This window comes from Podarcis bocagei (genome assembly GCF_964188305.1).
Source record: "Podarcis bocagei genome assembly, chromosome: 13".
Lineage (NCBI taxonomy): Eukaryota > Metazoa > Chordata > Lepidosauria > Squamata > Lacertidae > Podarcis > Podarcis bocagei.
The window spans coordinates 36,029,645-36,048,906 of NC_138138.1; the positions used below are offsets into that span (position 1 = coordinate 36,029,645).

The following is a 19,262-nucleotide window of genomic DNA, read 5'->3' on the forward strand; positions in this document are numbered from 1 at the left end:
CTCCTAATTCCCACTCGCTGACTGATGGTGAGATCTTAGAGGGTGCTTGAAGGGACTATTTGCTCTGCTGCTCAGAAACAGTGGCTGCTCTAGGAAACAAGACATTTGAGCATCACTGATTTCACTTTCTGTTTCTTAGCATTTGAAAAGAAATGTCAAGACCCTGCTGGGACTGGCTTCCTAGAAAGGCACTCCAGGGTCTGACCTATACACTCCCTTCCCAAATGCAATCCTTGCCCTGTGGACAGCCGTTAGATGCAGCAAGCAAGGTGTGCTCCCTGTGAAAGGTGTCTTGTGATAGCAGGAGCTGTCTGTGCAAAAAAACAGAAGCATCTACGCGCAGCCTCACTATTGTGGGAAGGCAGTTCCACAGCCTTTCAGGTATGAGGAACTTGCTCTAGAGTAAAGTGATGAGCTCATCCCGCTGCTGATGAGCTGAGCTGGCCATGAGTCAGCAGCATCTGAGGCCATAGGACATCCACCCCCAAGTTTCTGCTCTGGCTGCCTGGGATTTTCCATTGGCATTAGTTAAAATCCCCTTTGCTGTTTTTCCTACTTGTCTCTCTCATGATTCAGCTCCCCGCTGAAACAGAAAGACGCACACACTCCGTCCTCTCTCAGAGAGCATCACAGTCTCACACACCCTCTGACATTTCTCCGATGAAAACAGGGACATCCTAAGGAAAAGAAGGACATTTTGGAATCTGATCAGAAACTGGGTAGGCTTCTGTAAATCCAGAACTGCCCCTGGAAAATAGGGATACTTGGAGGGTCTGGAGTAGTAGCTGTTAAAAGCATTTGGCAGCTGAGGGGACACAGCTCACAGCAGCTGGATCCGTCCCTCCGCTGGATCAGGCCAAAGACCTACCTAGGCCAACATCCTGTTTTCCACAATGCCTATCTTATAGTAACAGTTGTGGGAATCTCAATCTTTGACGCTCAGGGGTGCCATCTCCCAAAACGGAGGGCAAAATAGATTTTCCATAATTGCATATGGATACAGTGCTAGACACCATTCCTATAATTTCAGTACATCTCACCATAGTGTAAAGACGGACCAAGTGACCTGTAAGGCCTGCTCCGACTGCTATCCAGGTGTTCATTGTTGATGGGCAACTTTCAGGGCCCTTCCGGTTTCTTTCCTTTTTGTTGGTTCTTTTATCTTGAAACCAGATTTGGACTGGACAATGTTTCAAATAGAGGATTCCTTCAAGCAAGTCCTCTGTGAAGCATGATAAGTGGCTGCCCTACTTCTTCACGTAGGGCTGAATCTAGACACGTCAAAGAAGTGATTCAGTGTTGTAAACTTATACAGGGAAATCCGGCAGGGAAAGACAGACTCCACAGCGCCATCTGGTGTCACAGCATTATATCACATATACAACGCATACAAAATGCTTTTTCTTTACTAATCTAGCTGAGTTCTAGGACAACAGTCAGGATGTGACCGCTGCAGGCACTTCCCTATTCTTCTAACATTTTTACTTAAATAATGAAAGCTATTTTAGAAGTGGGGAACTTCTTGTTTGTTTGTTTTTAAAAAAACAACCCATGCCAGTTGGTGTCCAGAATATTTTTCCAAATCTGCCCTTCTAGAATTCCCCCGGTGGATTTTTCCACATCACTCTCACTCTTACACTTCCTCCCCACGCTCCCCCCCCCCTTAAACACACTACTTGGGTTAATTAGCTGATCAGTGCCAGGAATCTGTTTCTTTTGAATGGTTCCCTGCTCCAGGACAGGTGCTAATACAGTGGAACCTCAGGTTAAGAACTTAATTCGTTCTGCAGGTCCGTTCTTAACCTGAAACTGCTCATAACCTGAAGAACTACTTCAGCTAATTTTTTTGACCTGGCAATACATTACGAATCATGGTGTGCCCGTGTGCTATGCAAAAATCCCAATGCGGGAAAAACTGTAAAGCCAACCAATGCCTCTACATAGCTCCATCCTTATTTCAGAAATCGTTATATATCAGTATATTGCAATGTTTAGCTGGTGATATATCACAATGTTAAAAACCAGATATCGCCCAGCCCTGTCACCCTAAGGTTCCAGAGCAGGTTGCAACCAATTGAAATGCGATACTGTGGTACCTCGGGTTAAGAACTTAATTTGTTCTGGAGGTCCATCCTTAACCTGAAACTGTTCTTAACCTGAGGTACCACTTTAGCTAATGGGGCCTCCTGCCGCTGCCGTGCGATTTCCGTTCTCATCCTGAAGCAAAGTTCTTAACCCGAGGTACTATTTCTGGGTTAGCGGAGTCTGTAACCTGAAGCGTCTGTAACCCGAGATACCACTGTACAATTGTTTGAGCAATTGCCTCCAATCTGCTACTGTAAAACGTTAAGGGACCCCTGACAGTTAAGTCCAGTTGTGAACGACTCTGGGGTTGTGGCGCTCATCTCACTTTACTGACCGAGGGAGCCGGTGTTTGTCCACCCTGCAGTTTTTCCAGGTCATGTGGCCAGCATGGCTAAGCCACTTCTGGCACAACAGAACACCGACACCAGAGCAATGCACGGAAATGCTGTTTACCTTCCCACCGGAGCGGTACCTATTAATCTACTTGCACTTTTGGGCGTGTTTTCGAACTGCTAGGTTGGCAGGAGCTGGGACTGAGCAATGGGAGCTCACCCCATCGCGGGGATTTGAACCGCCAGCCTTTGACCAGCAAGCCCTAGGCTCAGTGGTTTAGACCACAGCGCCACCCGCGTCCCTAAAATGTTAAAGGTATGCTTATTTAACATATATTTAATTATCACTGACTGATTGGCGGTTTTGTTCTTGTTCTTTTGCATCTCATTGCCATTAATTCATTGCCATTCATCTCATTGCCATTCATTCATTGTGTAGCATACAATTTATATGGATACACACAGAGACACACACACACCTTAGGAAAGCTGAAGAAGTGGTCATGAGTCTACAAAAGTTTATGCCATAATCCTCATAAACGTAAACCTCAGAAGCAAACTTAGTGGTGACACAAGAGAGCCTTTTCTGCTTCAGTATTGTGCAACTCCCTCACAATAAAGGTTAGATTGGCTCCCTCTTTGTTACGGTATCCTTTTAAAAAAATAAATAAAAATTATTTGGTTTTTCAAATTAAGATTTTACCATCACAAACATACAACAGAAAAACAAGATTCCATAGAATCTCCAGGACTTCCCTCCTTCCCTTTGTAGGTCCTATTATTAATCATTTCCTCCTGCATCTTGCATAATAATCCAAATCTTTTACATTTCCATTATATCCAAAATTCACCATTAAACGACAACTGTTATTCAAATCCTACCAACAAATTAAACTGTTTACAATGGTTTTTAAGGTAAATTATAAATTTCCCCCATTCCCTATTGAAGTTTTGGTCTTCCTGATTTCTGATTCTTCGGGCCATTTTTGCCATTTCGGCATAATCCATCAACTTGATCTGCCATTCTTCTCTGGTCAGGACTGTCCTCTTTCCATCTCTGGTCCAATAATATCTGTGCAGCTGTGGTCGCATACATAGTCTTTTCTGCTCCATTGGGAATTTGGCACCTAAAATAAAGGCTTTGGGGTGTTTTTTTTTAAAGAAAAAGTTATTTTAAACATTTTTAAAAATTCGTTCTCTCTTTGCTATCCTTCTGCCAGCAGGCCAAAAACCTTTCTGTTCAGATAAGCCATTGAAAACTAAGGTGCAGATGATGCTTATCACTGGGCTGGGTGGCCTTTGGTCAGCAATGCCATAGTCCCATCCTGCATTGGGGATCCTACACGGAGCAGCTGTTTGAACTATGGATGATCTCAAGGGTCACTATCCACTCTAAAATTCACTGGGCTGGATCCAGTTGAATGAATGAAACTCTATTTGCGTCAGCCATCGGCCATAGCAACAAAAGAACATTGGGATGTACACAGAACAAAATAAAAAGTCAATTATATAAAACACAGTTTAGGGTCATGAATCAGCAATCAAATAGTGGACCTTATTCTGATTGCCCCAGCTAGAAACCTTGCAACCTTTACAGTCATCTGCTCCTCTTGATCTGCCAGGAGAAAAAACACTGTGGCAGTGGTTGGGCGACCCGGAATGGACAATAAGAGAAGGGTGATAATCTCGTTCCTCAGGTCTTTGTAAAGAGTGCATGCCAGGTGGATGGATAATGGAACTTAACTGAACTTAGGTCCCACTGAAATCAATGGAGTAGGTTAGTCATGACTTAGTTTTAGTCCCATTGCTTTCAGTGGGAACTAAAGTTAGCTGGTTAAGTTGATTTAGTTGGTTCCAGTCTAGTGGTTAGAGTCATGGGCACAGCCCAAGGAGACCCGGGTTCAAATGTCTGCTCATTCACAAAGCTCATGAGATTACATCATGCCAGCCTCTCATCCCAATCCATCTCCCAGGATAGAAGGGAATGTGGGGCATGCGTGTTTCTCTTTTGAGGAAGAGTGGGGCTCCAAATGTAACACAAATAGTCATAAAGAAACTGTGCCTGTTTTCAAGAAAACGTGACTAGCTAGGTATTTATCAGTGACTCTTACACTGTGACTCAGCAGAGAACAGGAACTGGTTTTTTGCTGCTTCAAAACCAAAAACTCTAGCCACAAGTTATAAAAATAATCATTATACACCTACAAGAGATGATTACAGCAAATCAACCTCCTCTGCGCTTATCATGTAAAAAAGGGTTGTTTGTTAACAGCAGCCATCTCCAGGCCAATAGGCTAAAACCATGAAAAAATATTATTATTATTTTTTAGTGAATTTGTGTACCTCTCTTCATCTGAAGATCAGAGAGCCGTTTACAACATAAAAATGCAAAATGATAACACAGAATACAAAAAAAACCCATGCTCCCACAAACACATTTAAAAGGACAGACTGGTATATAGTTTAATTAGGCAAAGGCCTGGTTATAGAGAAAAGTTTTCACCTGGTGCTTAAATATATGTAATGAAGGCTCCAGGCAAGCCTTCCTGTGGAGAGCATTCCACAAACTGGAAGCCACCACAGAAAAGGCCCCTTCTCATGTTGCCACTCCTCAGCTGCAATTTGCCTTACACTGGGAGAAGCTCCCACTGGCAATAATGGAAGCCTCACTTCTGGAGCAAACAGCAGCTTCAAGGGGGCAAATATTGTTGGGACTGCAGTGGGAACGAAAAGGCATAAACCAGGGGTCAGCAAACTTTTTCAGCAGGGGGCTGGTCCACTGTCCCTCAGACCTTGGGGGCGGACGGTGGACTATATTTTGAAAAAAAGAAAAGAACGAATTCCTATGCCCCACAAATAACGCAGAGATGCATTTTAAATAAAAGGACACATTCTACTCATGTAAAATCACGCTGAATCCCAGACTGTCTGTGGGCCAGATTTAGAAGGTGATTGGGCCGGATCCGGCCCCCTGGCCTTAGTTTGCCTACCCATGGCATAAACTTGCCCACCCTGATTAAAAACTATCCCACTCTACCCCTGGTAGCAGCTGTAAAATACAAATGTAAATTCAATTGACACATTTATTGTCACATGGAGACTGGTTCTCAGCCAGCTGCTACAAGTGGTGTAGTTGGGGGTACTGTTGTTGCAATTGCTTGAGACATTTAATCCGCTTGCAGAGATGAATACCGTAACCTGGCCTCTGGGGGTAGGAATCTCAACATGCAGTCCGCCATCCAATTTGGAACCATACCAGACCTTGCTTAGCTTTGCAAATGAGCTAGAAGTTTTGTTGCTGCACCACTTGTCTTTACAATGTAACAGAATACTTTTGAGAAACACAAATCCAATACTCTGCATGCTTATTCACAAACAAGTTCCTCTTGTGGAATTCATTTGCTGTCAGGCATGCCAACTCTAGGAGCTGAGGAGTCTTAGGCCCCCTCAATATTTGCATGACGTCGCAGAAGGCTGCACCGGCCTAGACAGCATCGGGGGATGTGTGTGTGATGTCATGTGCTGCGTGTGTGATGTCATATGTATGCAATGCACACCGGGAGCCTCCCCAATCTTGGGGGCAACCGAGCACCTCTAGTTGCTGTTGATTTGATGTGAAATTTGCCTGATCTACACTTACCAGACTCATATGTAGACTGAAATATAGTTATCCTTTAAAATTTGTGTTTTACTGCACATTTCAAAAAAGTACCAACATGTATTAAAAATGCTTATAGGATAAACTTTTTCTTTTTAGAAATGTGCACATTGCCACAACATATGTATTTAAAAACACATTTATATATATTTAAATGTGATTTTGGTGATTAATATTGAATCAGATTTTCAGATTATTGCAGAGTCAGGACAGAACAGACATAGACTGGGAACAGACTGATCCATCCATCTCTAGGCTTACTGCCAACCAGAGCTGTGTACACATTCCTGGCTTAAAATGCAGCAAGGTCGTTTGATTTTGCTGTGTTTTGAATCACATATGCATGCTGTTGTACACATGCGTATGGTTGAATTTGTTTCCAAGTCACCTGCTATCTGCTCACACTAGTCGGCAGAGAGTGGTTTGAACACATCCAAATGCAGCATTTTTCAACAAACGACAAGATATGTGTGGATAGTGGCTAATGTGTGTACATGGCTTCACATACCAGTGATGGGAGTGCATTGGATGCAGAGTAAACTGGAGTGTGTACATGGCCAAAGTGTGCCTGGGGTTGCAGCCTGAATGACAGAACCTCTTGAGATGTGTGCAAAATATGTGAGATATATGGCAGAGATTTATTACTATTTTTAAATAAGGCACACATAGTGAGTAGCTCAGAAATGGACCATGTGGTGAATTTGGATGTTTGGACAGGAGCAAGTTAATGGAGCCAGGACAGGACTACAACCACTTGCTGCCTTAAAAGTAATCCTAGTACAGTTGCCTTCATTTTGCTAGAGAAGTTGGCCGAATGCTCTCAGTAGCTAGCCTTCTGAATACTCTCCCCACAACCACCTAAACTAGACGCTGATGGGGAGAGAGAGACACTGAATGAGAATAGAATTTGCATACAAGGGAAGACGTGCTTTGATTCTTCAGAGTTCCTATAAGTCAACTTCCCGGCCCTGTTTTTCTCATGGGACGAACGTACTTCTTTCCGTTGTGGCCAGAACACCCACGTTTGTACACCAAGTCTTGGTTTGTGAGCAAATGTTTGGATTTCTGCATTTGCAACATTTGCAACACTCTTTTATGTAAATGCATTTGCAGAACTTTGGGACTTCTCCAGCAAAGGGGCGCTGGACTTCAGTGTCTGGGCTGAACAATGGGGGTGGAGACGCTCCTTCAGGTATACTGGGCCGAGGCCATTTAGGGCTTTAAAGGTCAGCGCCAACACTTTGAACTGTGCTCGGAAACGTACTGGGAGCCAATGTAGGTCTTTCAAGACCGGTGTTATGTGGTCTCGGCGGCAGCTCCCACTCACCCGTCTGGCTGCCGCATTCTGGATTAGTAGTAGTTTCTGGGTCACCTTCAAAGGTAGCCCCATGTAGAGGATAACTTAATAAACGGATTAGACAAATTCATGAAGGACAAGGCTATCCATTACCACTAGTCTTTTGCTATTAGACCCTTGATATGAATACTTTTAGCACCCACCCTCAGGGGCAGCCTGCCCTGTTTCACTGCTGAAGCCCACCCACCCCGCCTGAGCCTCTCTTACCCGGGTTGCATGGTACCACCGCATGGGATTGTGCCACCCAAAGCAGCCTTCTCACTGTGCCTTGTGGCAGGCCGGCCTTGCACACCGCTATCATTGTGATTGTAATTTGTCTTTAACTGATTTTAATGCAGTGGTACCTCGGGTGAGGGACGCGGGTGGCGCTGTGGGTTAAACCAAAGAGCCTAGGACTTGCCGATCAGAAGGTTGGCGGTTCAAATCCCCACGACGGGATGCTGCTCTTGCCAACCTAGCAGTTCGAAAGCACATCAAAGTGCAAGTAGATAAATAGGTACCACTCTGGTGGGAAGGTAAATGGCATTTCCGTGCACTGCTCTGGTTCGCCAGAAGCGGCTTAGTCATGCTGGCCACATGACCCGGAAGCTGTACGCCGGCTCCCTCAGCCAATAAAGCGAGATGAGCACGCAACCCCAGAGTCGGCCATGACTGGACCTAATGGTCAGGGGACCCTTTACTTTTACCTTTACCTCGGGTTACAGACGCTTCATGTTACAGACGCTTCAGGTTACAGACTCTGCTAACCCAGAAATAGTACCTCGGGTTAAGAACTTTGCTTCAGGATGAGAACAGAAATCATGCGGCGGCAGTGGGAGGCCCCATTAGCTAAAGTGGTACCTCAGGTTAAGAACAGTTTCAGGTTAAGGATGGACCTCCAGAACAAATTAAGTTCTTAACCCGAGGTACCACAGTATCGCATTTCAATTGGTTGCAACCTGCTCTGGAACCTTAGGGTGACAGGGCTGGGCGATATCTGGTTTTTAACATTGTGATATATCACCAGCTAAACATTGCAATATACTGTTATATAATGATTTCTGAAATAAGGATGGAGCTATGTAGAGGCATTGGTTGGCTTTACAGTTTTTCCCGCATTGGGATTTTTGCATAGCACACGGGCACACCATGATTCGTAATGTATTGCCAGGTCAAAAAAATTATGAAACCGATATCACGACATGGACTTCAAACTGGTTTTGAATGATATGTGGCCCAGCTTTAGCACACATTATGATTTGCTATATATTGCCAGGTAAAAAATTATGAAACCAATATCATGATACAGACTTCAAACTGGTTTTGGTCAATATATCTATATATCACCCAGCCCTAGTGATGGGTGGGTAATAAATCAAAATAGCAACAATAATAGTAATTACCTCCATTATCAATACCATGCCTCCGAAAAGCAATTGACAGAGGGCTATTTCACACACGTCCTGCTAGTGATCTGATTAGCCACTGTGGGAAAAGAAGTTAGGCCTTTGGTCTGATCAAGCAGAACTCTTATTAGTCAGAGTAGACAGCATTGTGTACATGTACCAATGGCTGACCTCGCTGTCAAGCAGCCATCTTGAAGCCACTCCTGTGCCCTGCCTCACTCTTGTTCCTGGAAGACCAAGGAGAAGGAGTGGCTGCTTGGTTACTGAATAGGAGCAGGAGGCCAATGACAGGGGGAATGTTGTCGCCTTATTGTCTCACGCAAAATGGTTGTCAGCTGTCCAGGTGCTATCCCTGGAACCATAACCCCCACATAAGCGGAGAGTCACCTGTATAGTAAACTCCCTGACAACAGTGAAATGTGCAATACTAAGGCAGACCTTTGTCAAACAGAGATGGGCAAAGGTTTGCCAATGAGGGGCAGCGTATTCAATGTAACATGCAGAGCTAGCATTTGGGGATGACTTTCTATTCCCTTATTCCAGATACTGCGGTGTATTTTATGATGAGGCGATTTTCAATAGTGTTCTCTGCTTGGATTTTGCTGGGAGGAGGGTGAGAAACATCAACAGAGACCAGAAATTGAGTATGTTGGTAGCATTGGAAAAGCCCCAGGCTGAATGAGAGGGTTCCCCAAGATGAGAGGGCATCCTGTGTCACATGGTCAGCTGAAGAAATCCTCTTTTCAAGCGGTTTCTCCCCCCCCCCCCAAGAAAAGAGGAAGCTGAGCAAGCACCCTGGCCGCTCCATTCCCTTGCTACTCCCTCCCCCCGAAACTACAGCAGAGAGAAACTACAGTAGAGGTGAAAGACGCAGTTCCAGAAATCAGATTGTTTCGCCTCTTTGAAAAGTGCACCCTTTGTAATCTTGGACATTACAGGTCCAAATGAAAATGAAAGCCGGTGGACATAAAAAGGCCCCCAAGATGGGCTGTAGGATCAAACATTGCCTTCTTGGACAGACAGGCAGATACCCCACTAATCAGAGATTCTCAAGATGCGTCTGTGTGGTAAGAAATGAGAAATTATTTGTGATATTTCTTTATATTTCTAGCTTTTCCTTGCTTCGGTCCTGAAGATAGTCCAGGACGAGGTTTATTGGGGCACTGTGTACTGCAGGCAAGGGATGAGACACGAAGGCTGGCTGTGTCAATGGCCAGAAGAGGCTTTCCAGGGCCGGCTCTAGCATTAGCTAGGGTGAGGCAAAGCAGCTCAGGTGGCAGGTTTTATAGTACTACTAACGGAGAAGCCTCCACTTTGAGACCTTTTGCCATGGAGCCTGAAGGCAAATGGCTATGTAACTGGGATGTGGGTCACAGCCACACCATGCCTTTAAAGCAGTTTCGTACCACTTTGACTATCATGTATTCTCCAAAGAATCTTGGGGAACTGTAAGTTTGTTAAGGATTCTGGACACTATAGCTCTGTGAAGGGTAAATGACAGTTCTCAAGATTCTTGGGGGAAGCCATGACTCTTAAAGCAGCACTAATGTGCTTTAAATGGCTAGTGTGCGGCTGTCTTAAGCAAATTTGAGTTTGGCTCCCCTTTGGGTGCGAAACTGCTGGAGAGGTGTTCATGAATATCGATTCTCAAGTTGCATGGCAGAGAGGAAAGGGGGCATAAGCAGTCATAACAAAACAAACGGCATATATTTTACTCTGGAACAGAGGTTCCTAAAGTGGATAGTATTATCTGGGGTGCTAAGAGACAAGGGGACAGCAGGGGGATGCTGGAGGTGTGAGGGGAGCAGGTGGCACTGTGGCCTAAACCACTGACCCTTTTGGGTCGAATCTGTGCAACGTGGTGAGCTCCCATTGCTCTGTCCCAGCTCTTGCCAACCTAGCCGTTCAAAAGCATACCAATGCAAGTAGATAAACAAGTACCATTGTGGCAGGAGGGTAAATGGTGTTTTCATGCGCTCTGGCACCCATCACGGTGCCCCGTTGCACCAAAAGGGGTTTGGTCATGCTGGTCACATGACCCTGAAAGCTGTCTTAGGACAAACGCTGGCTCCCTCAGCCTGAAAGCAAGATAAGCGCCACAACCCCATTGTCGCCTTTGACTGCATTTAACCATCCAGGGGTCCTTTACCATTACCGTTACCTTGCTGGAGGTGTAACTTACTGTGAAGCTTTGAAAAGCTGGTATCACTGGATCAAGCTCATCAGTTTTGTTGAATTAATTACATGAAATAGTTCTAACTGGATTTTGAATAAATGTGTAATTGTTTGTTACCGTTCTGAATTTTATTGTGTTATGATCTTCCTTAGTGGGCCAAGCAAAGCACTATTTTGAATTATGCTTTTTATAGGGTAGGGGGCAGTGGGGAGGAGTTTATGGAAGTAAGGAGGGTTCCTCAAAAAAGTTTAGGAACTACTGCTCTGAGGGATGATGGTAGGGCTATTTGTAGGATAGCTATGTGTGTCCTACTTCACAGTCCTCTATTTTGAAGGGCTTTCAGACAGTCCTCTGTTTGAAGGTATTTGTGCTGGTCCAGGGGGGAGGTTACTGTGGGGCGAGGTCCAGGACCTGAGTCGAGGGTCGGCAGACAGTCCTCCATGGGCTTTTTATAGGGTAGGGGGCAGTGGGGAGGAGTTTATGGAAGTAAGGAGGGTTCCTCAAAAAAGTTTAGGAACTACTGCTCTGAGGGATGAGGGTAGGGCTATTTGTAGGATAGCCATGTGTGTCCTACTTCACAGTCCTCTATTTTGAAGGGCTTTCAGACAGTCCTCTGTTTGAAGGTATTTGTGCTGGTCCAGGGGGGAGGTTACTGTGGGGCGAGGTCCAGGACCTGAGTCGAGGGTCGGCAGACAGTCCTCCATGGGCTTTTTATAGGGTAGGGGGCAGTGGGGAGGAGTTTATGGAAGTAAGGAGGGTTCCTCAAAAAAGTTTAGGAACTACTGCTCTGAGGGATGAGGGTAGGGCTATTTGTAGGATAGCCATGTGTGTCCTACTTCACAGTCCTCTATTTTGAAGGGCTTTCAGACAGTCCTCTGTTTGAAGGTATTTGTGCTGGTCCAGGGGGGAGGTTACTGTGGGGCGAGGTCCAGGACCTGAGTCGAGGGTCGGCAGACAGTCCTCCACGGGCGAAGCAGGGTCCACAGCGAGGAGCCGGGCAAGGACAGGAACTTTGGGGGAACCGGACTGGGTGCTGGCCAAAACAGCTCTTCAACGACGTTGCTCCCGCAACCTGGGACCGGGCTGACTGGCCTTTATCTTCTCTGAGGCCAGGGGCGGTCCCGGCCCCCAGGAGACCCGCCTCTCCTGGCCTTAAGGCGAACACTCCTCCTGGGAGAAACCAGTTCCCTCCGCCTCTCTGCCCTGAGCCTCTGCAGTTCAGGAGAGGCTGAAGGGTTACTGGACCCAGGGGGAGACTCACCTGTAGGCACTGAGTCCTCAACCACCTCCAAAAGCCAGAGTGGATTCACCTGGTGCCTGCTCCTGAGGATCCGGCACAGGTGCAGGCGCTTCAGAATCAAGGCCCTGCCCCAGTTCAGTCGGCCCTGGAGGCGGGGACTCCTGTGCAGGCTGGGATTCCTCCGGTTCAGCCTCTGAATCGGATTCCCAGGCCATCACAGTATTCCATATTTGAAGACTGTCCAGCCTAAGTCCAGTTCTGTAACTATACATATAAATTACCATATGCAAATGTTAAGCAAATTGGTGTTACCTTTCACCCCTTTATTTTTGGCAATGCATTACTGGCCACCCCAGGCATTTGGATTTTCTACTTTAAGTACCAACATGCCCTGGACCACTTCTAGACACCTTTGTTGATGGATTCAATACACTGTAGTCCAGGTTTGGGAATCCTGTGGCCCCTCAGATCTTGCTGGACTACAACTCCATCATCTCTGACCGTTGGCCAAAGGTTCCCCACCTGTACTCTAAAGGAGCCTGGGACGCTGTTCTATTTTGACTTGAAAACAAATCTCTGAGGTTGTTTAGGTCTGAGGGATCAATGGCTCGCCATTCCATGCTTTCCCTTACTGGTAAACATAACCTCCAAATCTACTGAAAAAACCTCAAAGTGGCCAGCGAAATTCCCCTCAGATGGGTTTCCCCTCTCCAGATGGTGAGGTCACGCTGTGTGACAGGCCTGCAAACCAAATTTGGGAGCACGTGTGTTTGCTAAGGTCCTGTGACAAGAATCGTGGGAGCCAAAATGGTGTTGTTTTAATCAGTGGTGCTGTTGGGTAATTTTTGACTCTGGGTTGAATGGTTGAGTGGGGCAGGACTCTTTCGATGCTACTGCTGCGTATTCAAAACATGGTAGGCCGCACTGCATTTGTAGACTTTCCTGCTCATTCTGCATTTGTAGACTTTCCTGGCTCTAGATATCTGCCTCAAAGTTGTACCTTGATGGTACCACCCATTGCTCCCTATGGACAAACTGAGGCTTATCCCACCACAACCCTAGCTCTGAATTCTTGTCCCAAGATCAACAGGTATCCAGCTCAACAAATTTGCTGCCTTTCCCATGTAATGGCACCACCTTTCCCTTCTCCCCACAACTGTCTAGGTGCAACACTCCTTCTCCAAGCTGTCCTCAATGTTGACCTTTTCATTGCTGCAACCACGGCTAGGCTTCAGGAAGAGAATGGCTCCAGTCTCATCCCACAGTGGCGGCTGACTCTGCAGAAAGAATTTGGCATTAGCTTAAGACACTCCCGGCAACTTCTCTGCAAAATACAGAATATTTCACGTCGCTTTGTAAGTCTACTCATCTTTCTAACTCCTCTGCACACACAGTGTGACGGGCCTTGAGATAGGAACTGGCTGGTTTCTGGAAGGGAAAGCTAACAGCTTCTTAGTTCATTAGTTCTTTTCCCTTTCACTGTTTATCCAGTTAATCATGCAATGGTTGATGGGGATATCGGAAGGTTCTGACACATGAATAGTAGTGGAAAACTGAAAACTTGGAAAATTCTGTGTCCTTAGTTATTGCTGATGGGATCAAACAGTAATCAATCTGTGATCTATGAAGGCACAGTATAAAATTAGAAACTTTATGAGCAATAGTTAAATTTATTTTGGTAGTTCCTGCTAACATTATAATGGAATAATTTTTTACACCTCTCAGCAAATTTGGAGGAAAAGTGGAACTAACATAATAAATAAATCTGAATAACTTGCTTCTGTCCCTTCCTCCATCTCAAGTAAGGTATATTTCTTAAGGCACATTTGCATCAGCTGGTTGAAAAGTTGACAACCCCACCTAGAGTCTTGGTGTTTTCTTTCTTTCTTTCCAGCTCTCTGAACGTCTGTCTGGAGTGCAGCCCACTTCTGTACGAAGCTCAGGGCAGCTTCCCTCAGTCAGCCTTGATCTCTACACGTGGCTTTCTCTTCCAGTAAGAATAATTATTTATTTGAAAAATTCCTATCCCGCTTTTCATGCCCTCAGAGTATGGCTTAAAATGATGATAGAAAGCAAGTAACAACATAAATTGTGTTTAACAACATTGTCAGTCTCTACAAGAGGAGGTAAAAGCTCCTGTGAACTACTCAATGCCACCAAAAGCCTGATAAAGCAAACAAAATGTTTTGCTACCTGGTGCCTAAAAGATATGAAATGTTGGCTTTGGGTGAGCTGATAAGGAGAGGGAATTCCGTCACTGAGGTGTCACCATTGAAAAGGCCCTCTCCCTCCAGGAGCCACTGACCTTGCCTCTGAAGGTGAGGTCACCTGGAGGCAGATTCGCGGTCGTGGCTTCCCCCACAGAATCTTGGAAAGTAAGGTTACAGGGAACCAGGCAGAGGGCCTTCTCGGTAGTGGCACCCACCCTGTGGAACACCTTCCCATCAGAGGGCAAACAAATAAACAACTATATGGCTTTCTGAAGACATCTGAAGGCAGTGCTATATCAAGAAGTTTTTATTGCTTGATGTTTAGTTGTGTTTTTATATTATGATGGATGCTGCCCAGAGTGGCTGGACAACTCAGTCAGATGGGCAGGGTATAAATAATGTTGTTGTTGTTGATCAACTTGAGTGGGGGCAATATACTGTATTTTTCGCACCATAGGACGCACTTTTTCCCTCCTAAAAAGCAAGGGAAAATGTGTGTGCGTCCTATGGAGCGAATGCAGGGGGGAGGCAGGCGGGAAAAGCCCTCAAGAGCCGCACACAAGCTTTGTGCGCTCTTGCGGGCTTTTCTCCAGGAGGGAGAAGGGGCTGACTGGCCGCATCAGTCCCTTCTCCCTCCTGGGGGAAAAGCCCCCAAGAGCGGCGCCCTCTTTAAAGGCTGTGTGGCTCCTGCAGGCTTTTCTACGAGGTGGGGGAATCCCCCCACCTCCCAGAAAAGCCAGGAGAAGCCGCGCAGCCCCTTTAAAGAGCGCGCGGCTTCTGCGGGAGGTGGGGGAAGCTGCAGCGGATTCCCTCCTCCCGGGCTCCCTTTGAAGCAGCAATGTGGGAGGGGAGCAACATACACTCGTGTAAGCAGCTCCTCTCCCACTTTCCTGCTTCAAAGCAACTACGGAGGAGGGAAGGAAGGGGACCATGGATCCTCTGCTGGCAAATGCAGTGGATTCCCTCCTCCTGGGCTCCCTTTGAAGCAGGAAAGTGGGAGGGGAGCAGCTTACACTCGTGTAAGCAGCTCCTCTCCCACTTTCCTCCTTCAGAGCAACTACGGAGGAGGGAAGGAAGGGGACCATGGATCCTCCGCTGCTCACGGCTGCAGCGGATTCCTCCTCCGTGATTGCTTTGAAGCAGGAAAGTGGGAGGGGAGCAGCTTACACTTGTGTAAGCAGCTCCTCTCCTACTTTCCTGCTTCAAAGCAATCATGGAGGAGGGAAGGAAAGGGACCATGGATCCTCCACTGCTTGCGGCTGCAACAGATTCCCTCCTCCTGGGCTCCCTTTGAAGCAGCAATGTGGGAGGGGAGCAGCTTACACTCATGTAAGCAGCTCCTCTCCCACTTTCCTGCTTCAAAGTGGAGGGAATCCACTGCAGTTGCGAGCAGAGGATCCATGGCTCCGCTTCCTTCCCTTGAAGCAGGGTGCGGGGATGCAGGGGGGAAAGAGGGCAGGAAATAGATGCCTGGCAGGAAGACACAACCACACTTTGACCACTGAAAGTCCACCCCAGCCTCCCCAGATTTCCACTGAGACGGCCAGGCTAATGTCGATGGCCATAGCTCAGGCTCAGCATTATTAACTGGACTTAGATAAGCCATGGTTCCCCTTCTTACCCTCCTCTGAGGCTCTCTTTAAAGCAGCAAAGCAGACAGGAGCCGCCCGCTTTGCTCCTTTAAATAGTTTAGTGCAACATTTGATTCAGAATGTTTTTTTCTGTATTTTCCTCCTCTAAAAACTAAGTGCGCCCTATGGAGCGAAAAATACGGCAGATTGGGGAACTGGTGTTAGGAAGAAGGCTAAACACCCTTACCCTAAGTTAGCTCCTTGACCAAATTAATTAGCCTCCTCTTTCTGTAGGCTGCAATTTGTTATTTGTTTTGAACTAGGCTATCCATTATCAGTTTCCCAGATTAACATGTAGTTTGGGCCTTAGCCAATGATTAGTATTTTGGATGAGCAGTTTTGGCAGAGCTTTGGGACACTCCATAGCTGCCTGCTTTCGCCAGGGTTTCTTTCCACATCTCAAGGGCAGGGAGGGAAGAGGCAGGGCACCTGGGTGCTCTTGACTGGTTTGATTCCTAATCCTGCCATTTTCCCAGGATGCCAAGCGCCTGACCTACATGTCCAAGATGCTGCCATTTTATGAGGGTTTGGCACAACAGCTGAGGGACCACGAGGCCACCAAAGAAGACTCTAAATTCCTATCTAACTTTGAAGACATCAGTCTTTCCCTCCGAGACCTGGACCATCATGTGAGTTATCAGGTAGGTCTTCCTGCCCTTTGGGACACAGCTCAGTGGGGCAAAGGCATCCTTTATCTTTTGTGCTGTTTTAACACCTTTCCTTGATTCTCCCTGTAGATTTTGCTTTGGGGCCTTCCGATTGAAAACGAGCCTGAGCCAACACTCAAGCCCCTTCGAATTCTTCAGCACCGGAGTTGGTGGAGGAATCGCCAGGAAGCATATGTCATCTTGCGCTCCCTCAACAGTTTCCTGTGCCGGGTCACAAGGGAATTCTCGCTGCTGAGGACTCGGGTGGCTAAAGACACTTCCTTTTCCAAGGCTTTCAAATCTACACCACCCCCAGCCTAGATCCCCAATCCGCTGTCAGAGAATGCTGGCATCCTGGCATCCAGACCTCAACACCTCCCCTACTGTAATTTATGGATTTACCAATTGGTTATCTTAAAATATTTAATTTATAAGTATTTATTTTTTCCTAACTGTTTATATTTTGTATTTTTAACTTATTTTTTTCAATAAAACCAACACTGCTGTGACCATTAATGGAAACTGTTGTTTCAGTTCAGCAAAGGCGCTTTTCTTGGGAAAGAGATAAGAAAGAGTGAAAGAGAAAGCAAAGCTAGTAATGTTTGACAGGCAATTCTAAACCTGCCTTAGGCAGCCGGCTTTCTGCTGATCTGGGCAGCATATGCACCGCACTTTTAAATCACATGGTGGCTTCTCTGCAAAGAATACTGTGCCTCCTTGCCACAGCCGCTCCGGGTGCATGTGGCTGCAGCGGGGGGTGGGGGCAGAGGATGGGGGGGGGCGTATGCAGCAGTGGAGGAGCAGGAGGAAGTGGCGAGCTCCCAACAGTGCAAGGAACAGGAGCGGGTGGCAGGGAAAGATTCTTGTCTGAAAGTCCGAAGAGGCACTGACAAACAATATAACTCAGTTGGTTAGAGCATGGTGCTGATGATGCCAAGGTTGCAGGTTCGATCCCCAGCTGCATAGGAGGTAGGACTAGATCAGGGGTAAAAGGTAAAGGGACCCCTGACCATTAGGTCCAGTCACGGACGACTCTGGGGTTGCGGCGCTCATCTCGCTTTAGTGGCTGAGGGAGCCGGCGTTTGTCCGCAGACAGCTTCCGGGTCATCTGGCCAGTGTGACAGAGCCGCTTCTGGCGAACCAGAGCAGCGTACGGAAACGCTGTTTACCTTCCCGCCGGAGCTGTACCTATTTATCTACTTGCCCTTTGACATGCTTTCGAACTGCTAGGTTGGCAGGAAGATCAGGGGTAGTCAACCTTTTTATACCTACTGCCCAATAATACATCTTTCTTGATGGTAAAATTTCCTTACTGCCCACCAGTGCTCGATGGAAGGAGGATTCAGCTTATGCCGTAGAACTCCCTACCATTCACCTAGAATCCTGAAACGCCCACTAGTGGCTGGTAGGGTGGTAGGGACCAGGTTGACAACCCCTGGACTAGATGATCCTCCTGGTCCCTTCCAGTAGATCATACAGTAGATTCTATGAACATAGACATCTAGATGGACCAAATGCTCTGCCTTATGATTAACATTAGGCACTGTTATAAGAATTCTAAGGTCTCAAATATAGAACAAATGTTCATAAATGTACAAAGCAAACACAGACGTAAGTATATAAACCACGTGTCTGAAATAGTACAGGAGAGCAATCCTGAAGCCATTTTGACTCTCTCCAAATTGACCTCAAATATTTCTCTGCAAGGAGGAAGGAAATGGGAAAAGCTTTCCAAATGTCTTTGAATACAGTCCTGTAAATACAGTCTGGCAAGTATCTGTTAAGCTGAGTAAACCATCAATATGTGTAAGAGATTCAAGAAGTAAAGTACCATACTCTGGGCAATCTCCCCCTATTTTCTTAATTTTGAGCCCCCCAAAATAGAGGGTGTCATATACATGTGGGTGTGTTATACACGGAAAAATATGGTATTTACCATCTCAAAGGAATGACCAGGCTACCCAGAAAATGCAGTCAAGTAAGGCATTATCAGGTATCCTGGCAGACAGGAGAGAAGCAACACTCTCAGAATTCTGCTGGAGTCCGCCTCCTATGTGATGTATGTATGATTTTTTTTGGGGGGGGTCTTGGGTTACAGGGTGGGCAATTTCAAAAGTCTTTATAGGGGCTTGTGCACCATTATTCTGGGTATCTCCTACCTCCTTGTAGGGAGGAGAGGGAACTCTGTTGCAACCGAAAAATAAAGATCTGCCTTGCTTTCTATGGATCTTGCCTCCATCCATTCATCTAACTGATCATGGACTTACGGGACTCAGTCCCTTGGGGAGCTGGGCAGCAAAAACCAACCCCCCTATATATATTTTCTATAACAGCACCCTCACTATAGTATTTTAGAGGTTTCCCAAAACTTTCTTCATTTTAACAAGTCTATCCTGATTATGTAATTAAATATTTGTTTTAAATTTTGCTCATCTTCTCTGCATATTGTTGATAATTATTTTCTATCGTTTTTATACCACTTGATGAAGGTGCCTGATGCAACTTGGCAGGGAGGTAATTTTGCAGTTTATGGGCTGTGGA

General features: G+C 46.2%; 1 protein-coding gene across 2 annotated transcripts; it reads left to right on the plus strand.

Moving 5' to 3' along the window:
• Window positions 1-8,740: 8,740 nt before the first annotated feature.
• IL27 (interleukin 27) lies at window positions 8,741-17,210 on the plus strand. Of its 2 annotated transcripts, none has more exons than XM_081167183.1 (5): window positions 8,741-9,884; window positions 13,398-13,588; window positions 14,128-14,226; window positions 16,551-16,703; window positions 16,812-17,210. In XM_081167183.1, exons 1-5 carry the CDS (start codon window positions 9,872-9,874, stop codon window positions 17,040-17,042), a joined length of 687 nt encoding a protein of 228 aa, XP_081023309.1. In that variant the 5' UTR covers window positions 8,741-9,871; the 3' UTR covers window positions 17,043-17,210. The 2 variants fall into 2 exon arrangements, with proteins under 2 accessions (XP_081023309.1, XP_081023308.1); XM_081167182.1 differs by having other exon boundaries at window positions 8,755-9,884; window positions 16,551-16,715.
• The last annotated feature ends 2,052 nt before the right edge of the window (window positions 17,211-19,262 follow it).